Consider the following 13,120-nt stretch of genomic DNA (forward strand, 5'->3'; position numbering starts at 1 on the left):
CAGCCTGACCTTTGAGTTTTATTGAGGAGGATTTATGTTGAAAGGATGCAGTGGAGGGTAAAACTGCACATTAAAATGTGAAATAGAGTTTAGAGACCAGTTATGGGCTGCTAGATATTATATTATTCATGCAATTGAATCAGATATGAATGGGTATCCCTTTGTTTTTCATGTTAGAGGTATGTAGGGGATACATTTATTTGTTTGCTGACTAATTAAAAGCTATGCATGAGTGTCGCTGTTTATATTAAAGAGCACACACTGACGTCCTGTTACTGGTTGTTATGGTAATAAGTGGGTGCACATTCATTCATGCGAGCGCGTGTTAACAGCGGGCGAGCAACATGCAGCGACATGAGGGAAAGACTAATTTGGAAAGCCATGTCTGTGGATGGTCAGGCCACAGCTGTGAAACTGGAGCCCGTTGGTTGATTTAGAGCAAAGGAGCAGAGACTCAGGGTGACTCTCTAAAGTCCTGCACTCATGAACACAACACTCTTGCAGAAATCTGAAGCCACAAATGTGCAGAAACGTGTTGTGTGAAGACAAAAGTTGTTCCACACTGACTGTGAAAGTACACTGAATCACAGATGATCCATTTATATTCAAGTGATAGCAAATTTTTAGAAAACTGGGCATTTAAATGACCGGTGGACCGTTTAACCTGAACACAGTATGACGTCCCTGTGACGGTTACTAAACAGAAACGTCTTTTGTTTCGTCTTTGGTTTTATTTTCTCTACAGGTTTGAATGTCAAACTTGTTCTGCTACAAAATAAGCTGATTTAAATGCTCCACACTCTGGGCTCTACCGTGCATTCACTGCTACTCACAATGATTTCAGAGGCACAAGTTAAGGGTGACCTACTATGCTCACTTCCACTTCCAAAGACTCAGTGCCCAAGAAGACCATATAAGGAAATCTGTGCCAAGCTGACATCAGCTTGATGCAAAGGTAGCACAAAAAGTTGTTGCTTTCATCTGACAGGTATCACTTCTAACTACACAGACAAGGGCAGTTAACACTTATAAATGATTTGCAAATCTCAGTTTACTACAGGAACCTCTCTCAGGACAACAAGAGCTGCTTCTAAAACATGGAGGTCAAAGAAAGTAATGCTAGAGATGTATACATAATCTACTTGTCTTCTAAAACCAATGTCCGATTCTTCAAAGAGAATAAGAACACAGACAAGAAGACGGCAAGTATCACGCATTAAATGACACTTATTAACATTTATACACAGCACACAGTGTCCGGTTAGTTCACTGGGAAGACGGATGTCCACAGGCGGACTGTGCGCTCTGACGGCAGGTCAACATTTGTCCTGCAGGCTGGAACACACTGCATGCTTACGCTTAAGCAACCATGGTACAAGTGACATACTTACAAGTATGCTACAAGTAATTTCTGTGAACAGTTAAAGCTGCAGCCAAAAAGAGTTTAGAGGAAGGAACATGAGCTATGACTGCCACAGTCTCAGAGACGTCAGCAGAGCTGTGATTATTGTCAGATGCAGGGTCGGTGTTCCTGCTAACATGTAATCATGCTGATTCCAAACCGGTTCTGCAGCTTTGTACAATCTCCTTCTTTTGTACTAAAATTTCCTCCAGGCTTTTTTTTTTTTGCACTTATCTGTTACATATTGCACCAATTTTTATTCCCATCACTCTGATTATTCATTTAGTTGAGAAGATAGGAGGTTTATTTGGTGAGATTGAAGGGATAATTGTAATCCATCTCTTGATATGAATGCATAGAAATATGTGAGATATGAAATGTGGCGTAATCTCAGTTATTGCTGGATCTTACCCGAGACTGCCATTTGCGTCACAGCGCCTCTCAGCTCCACCCCACAATGTCTACTTTCTGTCACATGATGTGGATGATTTAGCATCTGTCTACGTGTAGATTACCCAGATTTATCATATTACTGCTGGGAGGGTAATGATGCTGGCGCTTGTACATAACAGAGCAGGACCTGAGCAATCTGAACCACACGAGACAGGATACTGAGTGGAACTGGTTAAAATCCAGAGGAGAGAACAGGAAGCAGACAGACGCTTAACTTCTCACATCTTCAGAGATAAACATGTAAAGAGGTTTTCTCTTCTCTGACTTGCCAAATGTTTTGAGTTTGCACAGCCTGTCACTATGCATCCCTACATCACACAGGGGGCTGTACCCCATATCTAAAAGTCACACATGGAGACTCCTCCACTTAGCAAATTGGTCGATGAGAGGGCCACAGCTCAGTGAAATCCAATCTGTAATCCAGAATATCACGGTGATGTAATCCAAGACAAAGTGGTTATTTTAGCTGATAAATGTGATAACAGGGAGAACTCCGGTCACTCTGCTCCGAGAACACTTATGAAACACGAAAGCAGGGTTCAAATGCCCATCAGAGTCTCCCACTCTTACTGTAACAAGTGACCATGTCAAACCAGATTAAAAGCTTCATGCATGATCGACACAAGGCTGCACAGTATTAGCCTGAACATATTTGGTGACAACAAAAATTACTTTTTAGTATGTTTTTAATTAAAATCATTTATAAAAATTGATGTTCTTCCATATTTTAAGGGTTGAACTAAGGAATTTCCTCCTCCCACTCTTCCCCCAAGATATATTTTAAGGACTGGTTAACATAAAAAAATGTTAAACATAAAAAATAAAACAACAGATGAGGCAAATGTTCTTCTAAATTAGTATTTCACAGTATCTTACTAAACGCTAGATACATATATTCCTGCATGACTTTGGGATTTTGACATTTGTACCTTTTATCTAAATTCAATTACAGTTACTCTGTAACCAGGTTAAATAACTTGGAACATGTGGACACAATTTCCCTGCTTTGCATGCATATAATATACAGGTATTTCCAGATAACCGTGTCCTTTCCTGCAGGCTGCTATGAAACAGTTACATGCAGACAGAAGGTGAAGGGTTGGACCTCCCGCTGCAGCTGTTGCCTTGTCTGTCCCTTGTCTCCAGTGTTGTGTGATCTCGGTTCTTGCCTTTTAGAAACTCAGCCGGGCACGGAAAACCCTTTCTACCCAATCAAATGAGGTGACCCCAAGTCCAGTCAGCCAATAGCAGCAGAGGTCTGAGTATAAATACTTTAGTCCATCACCTGGTAGAGCTGGGCGACCCCTATATTTGGTGGATAGGATCTGATCCCGGGATCTGTTACTTCTTTCTTTTCTCCTAAGCAGGTAAAAGAAAAAAAAACAACCCTGAATGCAATGTTTCAGTTTGACTTTTTGGTAAATGAAAGGGAAATATTCTGATGTTTTTCCCATTTAAATATGGATCAAACCTTTTGAGAACAAAATTGGTCTGAGAGGGAAACCAGAAAACTGAATGGTTCCGCACCGCTGGCGAACACCGAGCCGTGAAAACGTACTCCCCCTCTGCATTTCTGTCTTGGATTTTTGTGAAACGTTTTTTCTGGGATGGAAGCTACTAAAATAAACTTTAAATACTCTTCTACCGATGCACACTGTAGCCTGAAACGTAGGCATTTCTTTGAAAGATTCTTGGACGTGAGCAGCAGTGTGGGGTTGAGGGCATATCCATTTGTAGTGCTGTAGTGTTGCGCCAGCAGTTGCGTCTATCTGTCATCTGTTGCTGACGCCTGCAGCACTGGCTTGAGGTATGTCTTTGAATAGTTTAGGAGCGCTTGATATAGTCATGGAACTTGCACAGCCGTCTGTGAGGCATGCAGGCTTTGACCTTTTCGCTGCACCAGGTGTCATCATCAGTTTAATGCACCTCCACTAACTGAGCTCGGCCTCAAGGAAAGAGACACTGACAGCAAACCGAAAAAGAAAGAAGTGAGGAGGAGTTGCATATTTATTCTTGACAACAACCTGATTGATTATGAAGCTGCAGCGCCGGTTGCCTTTTCAGATTCCTAAACTGTTATTGAATTAATTTCTGCAGAAGTTAAAAAGGTTATGTGACCAAAGTAGTTTTCTTCTTTCTTACTGCTTTTTCTCAGCTAAAAAGGAATTAAATGAAATAAACAAAATAGATCATAGAGCATAGAAAAATAAAACTGTGAACCTCATTTATTTCTGAGAATTAATATTTTCTGCTGTTTTCATTTTGTTAAAGCTATTTTAAAAGCTTAATTACTTCTGTGGAAAACTACTCCATGCAGGCTTTCGCCTCCCTTGGAAGCTGACGTTACGTTGAATTGAGTGAGATGGGAGAGAAAGCCAATCATCGTTATAAGCTTGAGGTGGGACGGGTGCAGTGGAGGAGGGGGCATGACTATGCTATTAATAATGTTTGCTGTGAGGGGGAGACAGGTGGTGAGACGTCTGGGAGAAAGGAAGAGCAGGGGGGACATAGCACAGCTGACAAAGAGAGAGGGGGGGGGGGGGACGTTAAGGGAGAAGTTAAAAAGTAAAAAATAAAAGATCAAAGAGGAAGACGGACTTTTCTTACATAACCACACCAGATAGACACCAAGTGATAACTGGTAAATTAAGTAAACACATTTTTTTTCATGGATGTCATATTATTCTGATAAGGGAAACATTGCATGATCCCGCCTAAATAATTAAAACAGCACACTGTCCTCTTTCCCCCGTCTCCTGTCAGGTGGAGTAAGAATCACAGCCATGACGAAGAACTGCCACAACGACTACAAAATGAAGTTCTCGGTGGACGACGAGTACCCCGATCTGACCAAGCACAATAACCACATGGCCAAGGTACAAACCCTGCTCTGACATGGTCTAAACATGGACACTTTACTGCCACACGCATGGGCTTAGATGCTATTTCGTTTCAACGAGACATGATTCAGGGTTTTGTGAAGATGCATGCCACAAAAATGCGGTGATTACTTCTTTCGGGATCTCTTAGATTTCCCGGTAAAGACAGGTGAGTCACATGGCTGACCTGCGTGTGTTATCTGCTGTAGGTGCTGAGCAAGGAGATCTACGGCAAGCTGAGAAGCAAGTCCACCCCCAGCGGCTTCACCGTGGATGATGTCATCCAGACCGGTGTCGACAACCCTGGTGAGAAGCAAAGGCAAACAGGCACCACGAGACATGAATAACTGTAGCACAACCTGTAACCAAATACGACCTGTGATTAGGTTACTGACATTATAGGTTTTACTTTTATTTCATTCCTAGTTTGACATTTTTGTTGCCGGTTCAGGAACGATTCACTTCATTTTCAAAGGCATTTAAATTTTTGTTTCCTTTTAATACGGGTGGTGTTAGTCAGGCTGTAAGATTGAAGAAGTTCACACCTGTACAACAACACAGCACATCATCCCAGACTCGTCAGCATCTGCTCGTCAGGCTGGTTGTGTTAATGAATTTGACCAAACGGACAAAGATTAAGAGTGAAGACATTTCCTGTATACTTTTTATTTTACTGCTACTTTATTTGATATACAGCATGGTTAAAATCTTTCCTACTCTCCTTCTTGTCCCAAGGTCACCCCTTCATCATGACTGTGGGCTGCGTTGCTGGTGATGAGGAGTCCTATGAGGTCTTCAAGGACCTGCTGGACCCAGTCATCTCCGACCGTCATGGTGGATACAAGCCCACCGACAAGCACAAGACCGACCTGAACTTCGAGAACCTGAAGGTGAAGAGTCAAGTGTTGTTCGATATTCCACATTTACACCAGCCTAATCACATTCATTCCCTAAACTGTGTTAAAGCTGATGTACTTGAACTGGACTAACTTAGAAGTTAACTTCCACATCCCTCAAAATGTGGGTCCACATTTCATTTCTTTGAGTTTGTCAATGAAAGACACATTAATTTATTATAGAAATGAAATCAAAATATATACTATGAAATACTATAACATAATTATAATGTCTGCGTTGTGTTCCAGGGTGGTGATGACCTGGACCCCAACTATGTGCTCTCCAGCCGTGTCCGTACTGGCCGCAGCATCAAGGGATTCACCCTGCCCCCCCACAACAGCCGTGGAGAGCGCAGAGCCATCCAGAATCTGTCCATCGAGGGTAAACGCTAAATGTCAAACCTATAAGAATAACCCACATGTTTATAAAACTCATTTTATTCACAGACTGACATCTTTGTGCCGCACACCTTCCTTCCTCAGCACTGTCCAGCCTGGAGGGTGAGTTCAAGGGAAAGTACTACCCCCTGGATGGCATGACTGATGCCGAGCAGGAGCAGCTGATCGCTGATCACTTCCTGTTTGACAAGCCTGTGTCCCCCCTGCTGACCTGCGCCGGTATGGCCCGCGACTGGCCTGACGCCAGAGGCATCTGGTGAGAAACAGAAATGGGAAATCAATAAATCTGAAGACAATTCTATTTTTTTCCTCCTCTTTAAAAAGCAGGGTGATCAGATACGTGCTGTAATCAGCCGAGACAGCAGCTTTTCTCCGTTTATGAAAACACAAACACATTAGAAACATCTGAGAGAAATTCTCCCATCTGCCCTTCTTCAGCAAAGCTTTGACATCATTACCATCTGTCTGCATAATATGAAGAAAACACCAATTATTTCTTCTTTTAAACATCTCTTAAAGCGTCTCATGTTTGCTGAAGCTGCAGTTTAAACTTACATCCTTTACAAATGATGTAAGTCATTTGACTATATCCACAGAGATCTTCAAGGTCAACTTAACAATTTATTGGTTGAATATAGAGAGAAAGCCTGCAAGTGTGGCACAAATTTCTTTAAGAAGTGCTGCTTGTTGCCTGTAAATCAAATAAAACTGAGCTGGGTTTTATTCCTCTAGGCACAACGACAACAAGACCTTCCTGGTCTGGGTGAACGAGGAGGATCACCTGCGTGTCATCTCCATGCAGAAGGGAGGCAACATGAAGGAGGTCTTCAGACGCTTCTGTGTCGGCCTGCAGAAGGTAATACTCACAAACAGGACTTTCTATGGTTTCCTTTTTTGGACTCGCTGGGCTCTTAAACAACCGTAGGATGAATAATTTCTTACTCTTCACCGTTCAGATTGAGGAGATCTTCAAGAAGCACAACCACGGCTTCATGTGGAACGAGCATCTGGGCTACATCCTGACCTGCCCCTCTAACCTGGGAACCGGCCTGCGTGGTGGCGTGCACGTCAAGCTGCCCAAGCTCAGCACACACGCCAAGTTTGAGGAGATCCTGACCAGGCTGCGTCTGCAGAAGCGTGGCACAGGTGCGGAAAAATGCTTTTGAAGCTATAAACAGACATATTAAGCATTTAGTGTACAAACAACCACCTCAGTGTCACTTTTTTGGGACGGATGGTGTGTGTGTGTGTGTGCGCGCGTGTGTGTGTCTAAGTTCCAGTAAAATTACTTGATGTGGGAATGAGCCTTTAATTTCACGTCATCCAGCTGTGCCTCTGAAACAAGCTGATAAAAGGGAATAGTTGTCTTTGCTGATGGCATGTACTACGTCAGTGGCTAAAGGGTAACTCCTCCTCCCCCTACACCTCCTCTTGAGCCTTCTTGTTCTTATTGTCCTCATCTTTTGACACAGGCGGTGTGGACACAGCCTCTGTGGGCGGCGTGTTCGACATCTCCAACGCTGACCGTCTGGGCTCCTCTGAGGTGTATCAGGTCCAGCTGGTGGTCGATGGCGTCAAGCTGATGGTTGAGATGGAGAAGAAGCTTGAGAAGGGAGAGTCCATTGATGGCATGATCCCCGCCCAGAAGTAAAGTGGACAGACATCCCACGATCGAATGACTGTCGGAGTTTGTTTTGTTTTTTTATTTTATAAAAAAATGAAGCGGTAGCCTTGTTGTAAAGTTATTTTACTGGTTTCGGCCAACTGGCTACTTTCTGCTTTCTTCTTTCCGTCAACAGACACTCCACTTCTCTTTATCCTCCTTCCTTTCTTACTTCTGCCATCATTACTCCTCTCATCCTCTCCTCTACTGTCTTTGGTTTCTTCTAACTCTAACCATCTCTCTTCTCATCATCTTGGTAACATCCTGGGATCAATCCATACATAGTCTGACCATGGCTATGTACACGCACACCAAAGGAATTTTTTTTTGGTTGTACAATATAATGGACTATTAAATGATGCCCCATGTGACAATCAAGCTTCCTGGTTATGTCATCTTTTCTTTATGAGATCTCCTGAGAAGAGAACATTAATTTCACTGGCAGCAATCACAAAACAGACATAAAATAAGAACGAGGTTGAAAGTCTTTATTTTTGTGTGACACATTATTTCCAAGGAGACATGCAGGATTGCAGGTCGATCATTTCTGTAATTTCAGCCCATAAGTTAAGTTTTACTGATAACAGCGACGGCTTTAAACACACTACACAACAGAACTGTAGCCTTAAAGCGCGGCCCTAACCGTATCTAGAGAACAGCCCCACGGGGCGAGGCTCCGTTATACACGAAATAAAAAAATAAAACAAACAAAAAAAGAAATCTGCAAAACTAGCCCTAAATCACAGCTTCACATTATCAGACAGCGGTGGAGACCTGCCGCGGCTGAAATCTCCCATGAAACAGATAAATTGCTGTAGTGAAAGATCACAAATCTGCTCTAACATCCAACATTTCCATTCCCAGTGTTTTGTCAGATGCTGCATACTTGAAAAGGACAAGTTATAGTTGCGTAGCTTTATAGAGTTACAATAGACGTACAACAACCTTTTGATTTTGGAGTTATCAGTGTCCGTGCACCAATGTGTGATCACCGTAGCGCTAAGCGGAGTCTCTGTTGGTATAATTTTGGTAACTATGATCTTTAATGAGCAGCAAAGTGTTGTTTTTATAAAAGAAAAATGAATTCTTAAAGGTCATTCAAGGTCACATTCCCCCTTTAAACTACTGCCTCATCAACGCGCACGCCACAAGCTTTGATAAAGCAGGAGTTCGATTGGTTAACAGTCAAAAACCTCTTACAGCAATACTTAAGTCTGGTTGGTCAACAGTCATACACCTTCCAGCAGTGCTGCAGTCTGATTGGTAAACAGAGGATAAAGTCTACAGTTTGGTAAAGATGTTTCAAAGAAGAAACCAGTGTAATAAAGCACAAAAAAAAAAGACTGATGTAAGACAGATTTTCATTTGAGTTGAGAGTTCATCAGAAATTTGGTACTTTTTAAACGTACCTGTACATCGGTTCCCTCTAATTTGGTTACAGTAACGTCACTGTAACCAAGTGGCACATCTACCTGGAAACCTGAAGACGTCACAGCTGGTTTTACCATGTAAAGTCAAGCAGCCATATAAGCAAAGAAAGACATTCAGGATGATTCTTAGTATTCTTTGTAGTGGGCTTTAAATGGGTGAAAGAAAAAAATGGGATGTTAAAAAGAAAAAAGGGGAAAAAGTTTTTAAAAATAGAAAAGAAAGTGCTCAACAAAATTCAAAAAGGTTACAGCAATAAAAAAAAAATAAAAAAAATAAAACAAACAAGGAGCCCTGTTAATCGTAATCGGTGCTTATTCAAGTCTTGATTCTTGGCTTTGTGTCTGCATTGCACTACACTCAAGTGAAGCAAAAAGCTGGGATACTGTTTCGTACTGTTAACTACCCAGTGAAGCATCAGCTCCTACACTACAGTATGTTTGGGGATAAAATTATGACGAAAAAAACCTAAAGGTCTCTTTCTTCCTTTTATGAATGTTTTTATTAAAAATATGAGTCATCACTTTTGGAAAATGGACCAAGTTTTTAACCTCTCAGCATCTGCCAGCTCAAGCCTTTATGGTTAGGTGAAGGGAAAACAGCGATTCCAGGGTGAACTGATAAGACTTCGTGTGGCATGTGGCTAAAACAAAACCCTGAGCAGGTCATGAGTGATCCAGGAGACTGTCAGAATCGTGTTTGGATTAGCCTGGTAAAACAGGAAGTGGATTTTTTTAGTTGCCATTTTTTTAAAGAAGTATTCCTTTTTAAAATTTTGATGGGCAAAAATGTATTTTCATTAAATGCATTTTACTCTTTATTTACTGGAACTACTTTCATCAGGACCAGTGCGTAGGAGTCCCGAAGCTCCATTAGCAGAAATGTATATGGCATTCATAGTTATGTTTACATTAGTGTATAAGCACATGTAACTACGCATTGCACATTTTTAGCTTAACTTTAGCCATTTGTATCTACACAGTGAGAGCTTGTCCTGCATCCAGAGCATCGAACCGTCAACTGGGTCAGACTAAGAAACCCAAAGACCGGCTTAAGAGAGAGCCTAACATGTGGTTGTAAGGATGTTTTCCCCAACCTCACTCTTAGATGCTACAAAATCCTACACACTGGTTGTTTAACTTGTGTGTCTGTGTCACAATAATGCACTCCGATTGGCTTGTTGTTTTTGTTTGTCTTTTTAAGAAAAATACAACATAAAACTGATGAAACCAACATGGATACAGGAACTTCCTGTTAGGTATTAAAATTAATTTCTTCTATTGCAAGGAACACATTAAACTTAGCACTTTAAAGGACAAACATTTGGTGAAGTTGTATTTGTTTTTAAGGATCAGAGCGAACGCTTAAATAATCAGGTTGGTCCTGTATTATTAGGCAGCTTTGCTTGTCTGTAAGCGCTTCACCTGCCAGCTATGAGCCCAGCAGGCAGAGAAGCAGTTTACCTGAAATGATACAAACACGTCAGACTCCCAAATGAGCAGAAACACCACTTTTGTTCATGGATGGGCAGAAATTCTGCAACGCTTGTCTTTGCATTTCTGCATGTCTCCCTCTAGAGGCCGGAGGTCACACTACGCCCTCACTTAAATATGTGACGTTTGCCAAATGTCTGCCCGTTTTAAAAGCACTAAAGAAAGAAAATAAACTTAATACACAAAAATGAAAACATTTCTTTAAATAGCAGCTCTTTAAAAAGGAATGACAACAAATATGATACAAAAGGAATAACAATGTCAACAACAACAACTTATTCAGCTCCATCATTCGCACCATCCCCATCATCATCATCAAATATGAAATCATGAAAACAAAAACAGTCTGACTCTATGGGCTCATTTTTTTATAGTGGTGGTGTTAAGCAGGGATTGTAGGTCACTGACAGCTCCAAGGTCAAGGGTCATCATAAGCCTGCAGCGGTGGGCTATCCACATCTGTGTATCCATTTGTCTGCCTGTGACTGGTGGCATCAGAAGAAGAGGGTCTTTGGCGGAGGCGAGGCATCATTAGCCACGCCAGCTGAGGTGGAGCCCAGGGATGAAGAGAAGAGGGCTTGTGACCCTTCTCCTCTGCATCCCTCATCATTCATTAACCTGTCCTGTGCGTTGTCAATCTGCCCCACCCCCGGTTGCCCTCAGAGCTCCAGCTCCTTGGACACTTTGGTGGCAATGTCTCTAAAGGCTAACGGTGCCCCCCAGAGGCGCTTGAACTTTACACCGCTGCTCTGGCCCAGCCCGCTGGGCAGCTGGCAGACCTCGGCCTCGAAGGCCACGCGGGCCCCGGCTGCTCCGTGGGTGCAGGACAGGAGGAAAGGCCCGGCCAGGTGGACCTGGCAGCCGCAGCCCTGTGCCGCCTCACGCAGCGCTAGCACCACCTCGGCCGGGTCGCGGGGGCTCCGTACCCTCACATCCCAGCCGCATCGGGGGGTCCGGGGCTCGGCCGCTTTCTGATGCCCAGATAGATGGCGACTGAAAAGGGAGGGGTGATGCAAATGGAGGAGATAGATGGAAAGTTTTTAAGAGAAGAGCAAAGGCAGAAGAAGAGATTTAAATGTAGGATGATGAATGGTAAAGTGTGAAGACAAGTGATTGAATGTGTGGTTGTGTGAGAATATGAGTGGTTAGGGGGAAGGGAGGAGAAGAAAGACAATTAATATCACACACATCACTGGATTTTGATTCTGTTCCTAGGACACAGATGAGTCAAAGTCTATTTTCTACACTAACACATAATTGCTGTTCAAATAAGATATGAAAATAAACATTTCTTCTTTAAAAATGTTTTATAATGAGTAACATGAAAGTGGTCAGTGTTCAGTGTAATCAATAATTATCGTCTGTAATGGACTTCTTGTTCTGGAGCAACAAGTGACAACAAACAGCATAAAACCTGCTGGTAAAAAATATAATTTAATGCATTTTCTATTAGTCCAGCATTATAGTTCTATTATCTACCACAGGGAGACACACTCAGCATCTACCACCACAGTCCGTTTGCTAATGTTAGCCTGGTGCAGCTGGTTTACCTGCTGTTTTTAACCTGAGACTGGGCTGGAGCAGCTGAGGCTGAGAGGGAGCGCACACCAGTTTGAGTAAAATAAAGAGAGACCGAGACTCAGTTTACAGAGATTACAGTACAAGAAATGAATGCGACCTCTGAGCTATGATTCAGTGGTCTCATGTGGCTTTTGATTACTGACAAAAATATTTTTGAATTTCATCCAGAGGTGAAAAATATCTCTGTGTGCTGTATGCTGGCCATGATTTCTGTTAAAGTATGTCTCATATAAATAATATGAAACAGCATGAGTGTGATTTCATCTCTGTAGCCTCTCAGTAACAAATAAATGAAGAAAAGAATAGACAGCAGTAACAGCCATTTATAGCAGGTCACATTTCTGATACAGAGGTTTACATACGTCTTTTTATTTTTTATTTAAGATGCTTGCAAGGAAGAGACTTTACATGATGTATCAAGTTTTGTATTTGCCTTTAAACTTGACAAAGACTTTAAGATGATCTAGATGTGCTATAGCACATTATAGAGACTGTAGAGAGGGAATAGAGCAGGTCATTATACAATACACTGAAAAAAACAAACCAAATTTCAATTATTCTTTATAGTGCTGAGTAACTTAATCTATACCTAACAGTAAAGCCTAAGATTCTCTCCTTAATCTACACTACATGGATGGGATAATTTCCTTAATTAATAATTTGAATTTGAAAAATAATTGGTAACTAAAGCCTTAACAAATGCAGCGAAGCACCTTTTATCTGTAACAGTTCACAAGCGTTGACCTTTGGCGACAAATGTGACAGAGGCACTCACACTGCTGAGCTTTCTTATAAATAGCCTGATGCGTTTCATTATTCATGACCTGTTTCGGCTGCATAAGGGGAAAAAAAACACTTTGTAGGGTATCGAGGGTTACTGCTGCAAACCTGCATCACATGTGAACCTGTGATTGGTGAAAACATGG

At 42.0% G+C, this 13,120-nt stretch overlaps 2 protein-coding genes across 7 annotated transcripts in view; one reads left to right on the forward strand and one right to left on the reverse strand.

Moving 5' to 3' along the window:
- Positions 1 to 3,069: 3,069 nt before the first annotated feature.
- On the forward strand, positions 3,070 to 8,071 carry ckmb (creatine kinase, muscle b). 2 transcript variants are annotated; one of them, XM_080888577.1, is made up of 9 exons: positions 3,070 to 3,222; positions 4,619 to 4,731; positions 4,944 to 5,040; positions 5,470 to 5,624; positions 5,880 to 6,012; positions 6,114 to 6,285; positions 6,762 to 6,885; positions 6,986 to 7,175; positions 7,502 to 8,071. In XM_080888577.1, exons 2-9 carry the CDS (start codon positions 4,639 to 4,641, stop codon positions 7,678 to 7,680), a joined length of 1,143 nt encoding a protein of 380 aa, XP_080744703.1. In that variant the 5' UTR covers positions 3,070 to 3,222; positions 4,619 to 4,638; the 3' UTR covers positions 7,681 to 8,071. The 2 variants fall into 2 exon arrangements, with proteins under 2 accessions (XP_080744703.1, XP_080744704.1); XM_080888578.1 differs by lacking the exon at positions 3,070 to 3,222 and adding an exon at positions 4,235 to 4,253.
- Positions 8,072 to 9,817: 1,746 nt separating this feature from the next.
- mark4b (MAP/microtubule affinity-regulating kinase 4b) overlaps positions 9,818 to 13,120 on the reverse strand; it is a 59,475-nt gene continuing 56,172 nt past the window's right edge. For 2 of the 5 annotated variants that reach the window (XM_080888572.1, XM_080888571.1), the window contains exon 17: positions 9,818 to 11,606. In XM_080888572.1, the coding sequence (XP_080744698.1) occupies positions 11,273 to 11,606 (334 nt within the window). In that variant the 3' untranslated portion in view covers positions 9,818 to 11,272. The remainder of the gene's footprint in view (positions 11,607 to 13,120) is intronic. The other 3 variants (XM_080888574.1, XM_080888573.1, XM_080888575.1) reach the window with 2 other exon arrangements.

This window comes from Rhamphochromis sp. 'chilingali', assembly GCF_963969265.1.
Source record: "Rhamphochromis sp. 'chilingali' genome assembly, chromosome: 8".
Classification (NCBI taxonomy): Eukaryota; Metazoa; Chordata; class Actinopteri; order Cichliformes; family Cichlidae; genus Rhamphochromis; species Rhamphochromis sp. 'chilingali'.

Coding starts and splice junctions, on each gene's coding strand:
- ckmb (XM_080888577.1), top strand. CDS start 4,639: ATGACGAAGAACTGCCACAACGACTACAAAATGAAGTTCTCGGTGGAC. Junction 6,013..6,113: donor CCAGAATCTGTCCATCGAGG/GTAAACGCTAAA, acceptor TTCCTTCCTCAG/CACTGTCCAGCCTGGAGGGT. Junction 6,286..6,761: donor CCTGACGCCAGAGGCATCTG/GTGAGAAACAGA, acceptor TTATTCCTCTAG/GCACAACGACAACAAGACCT.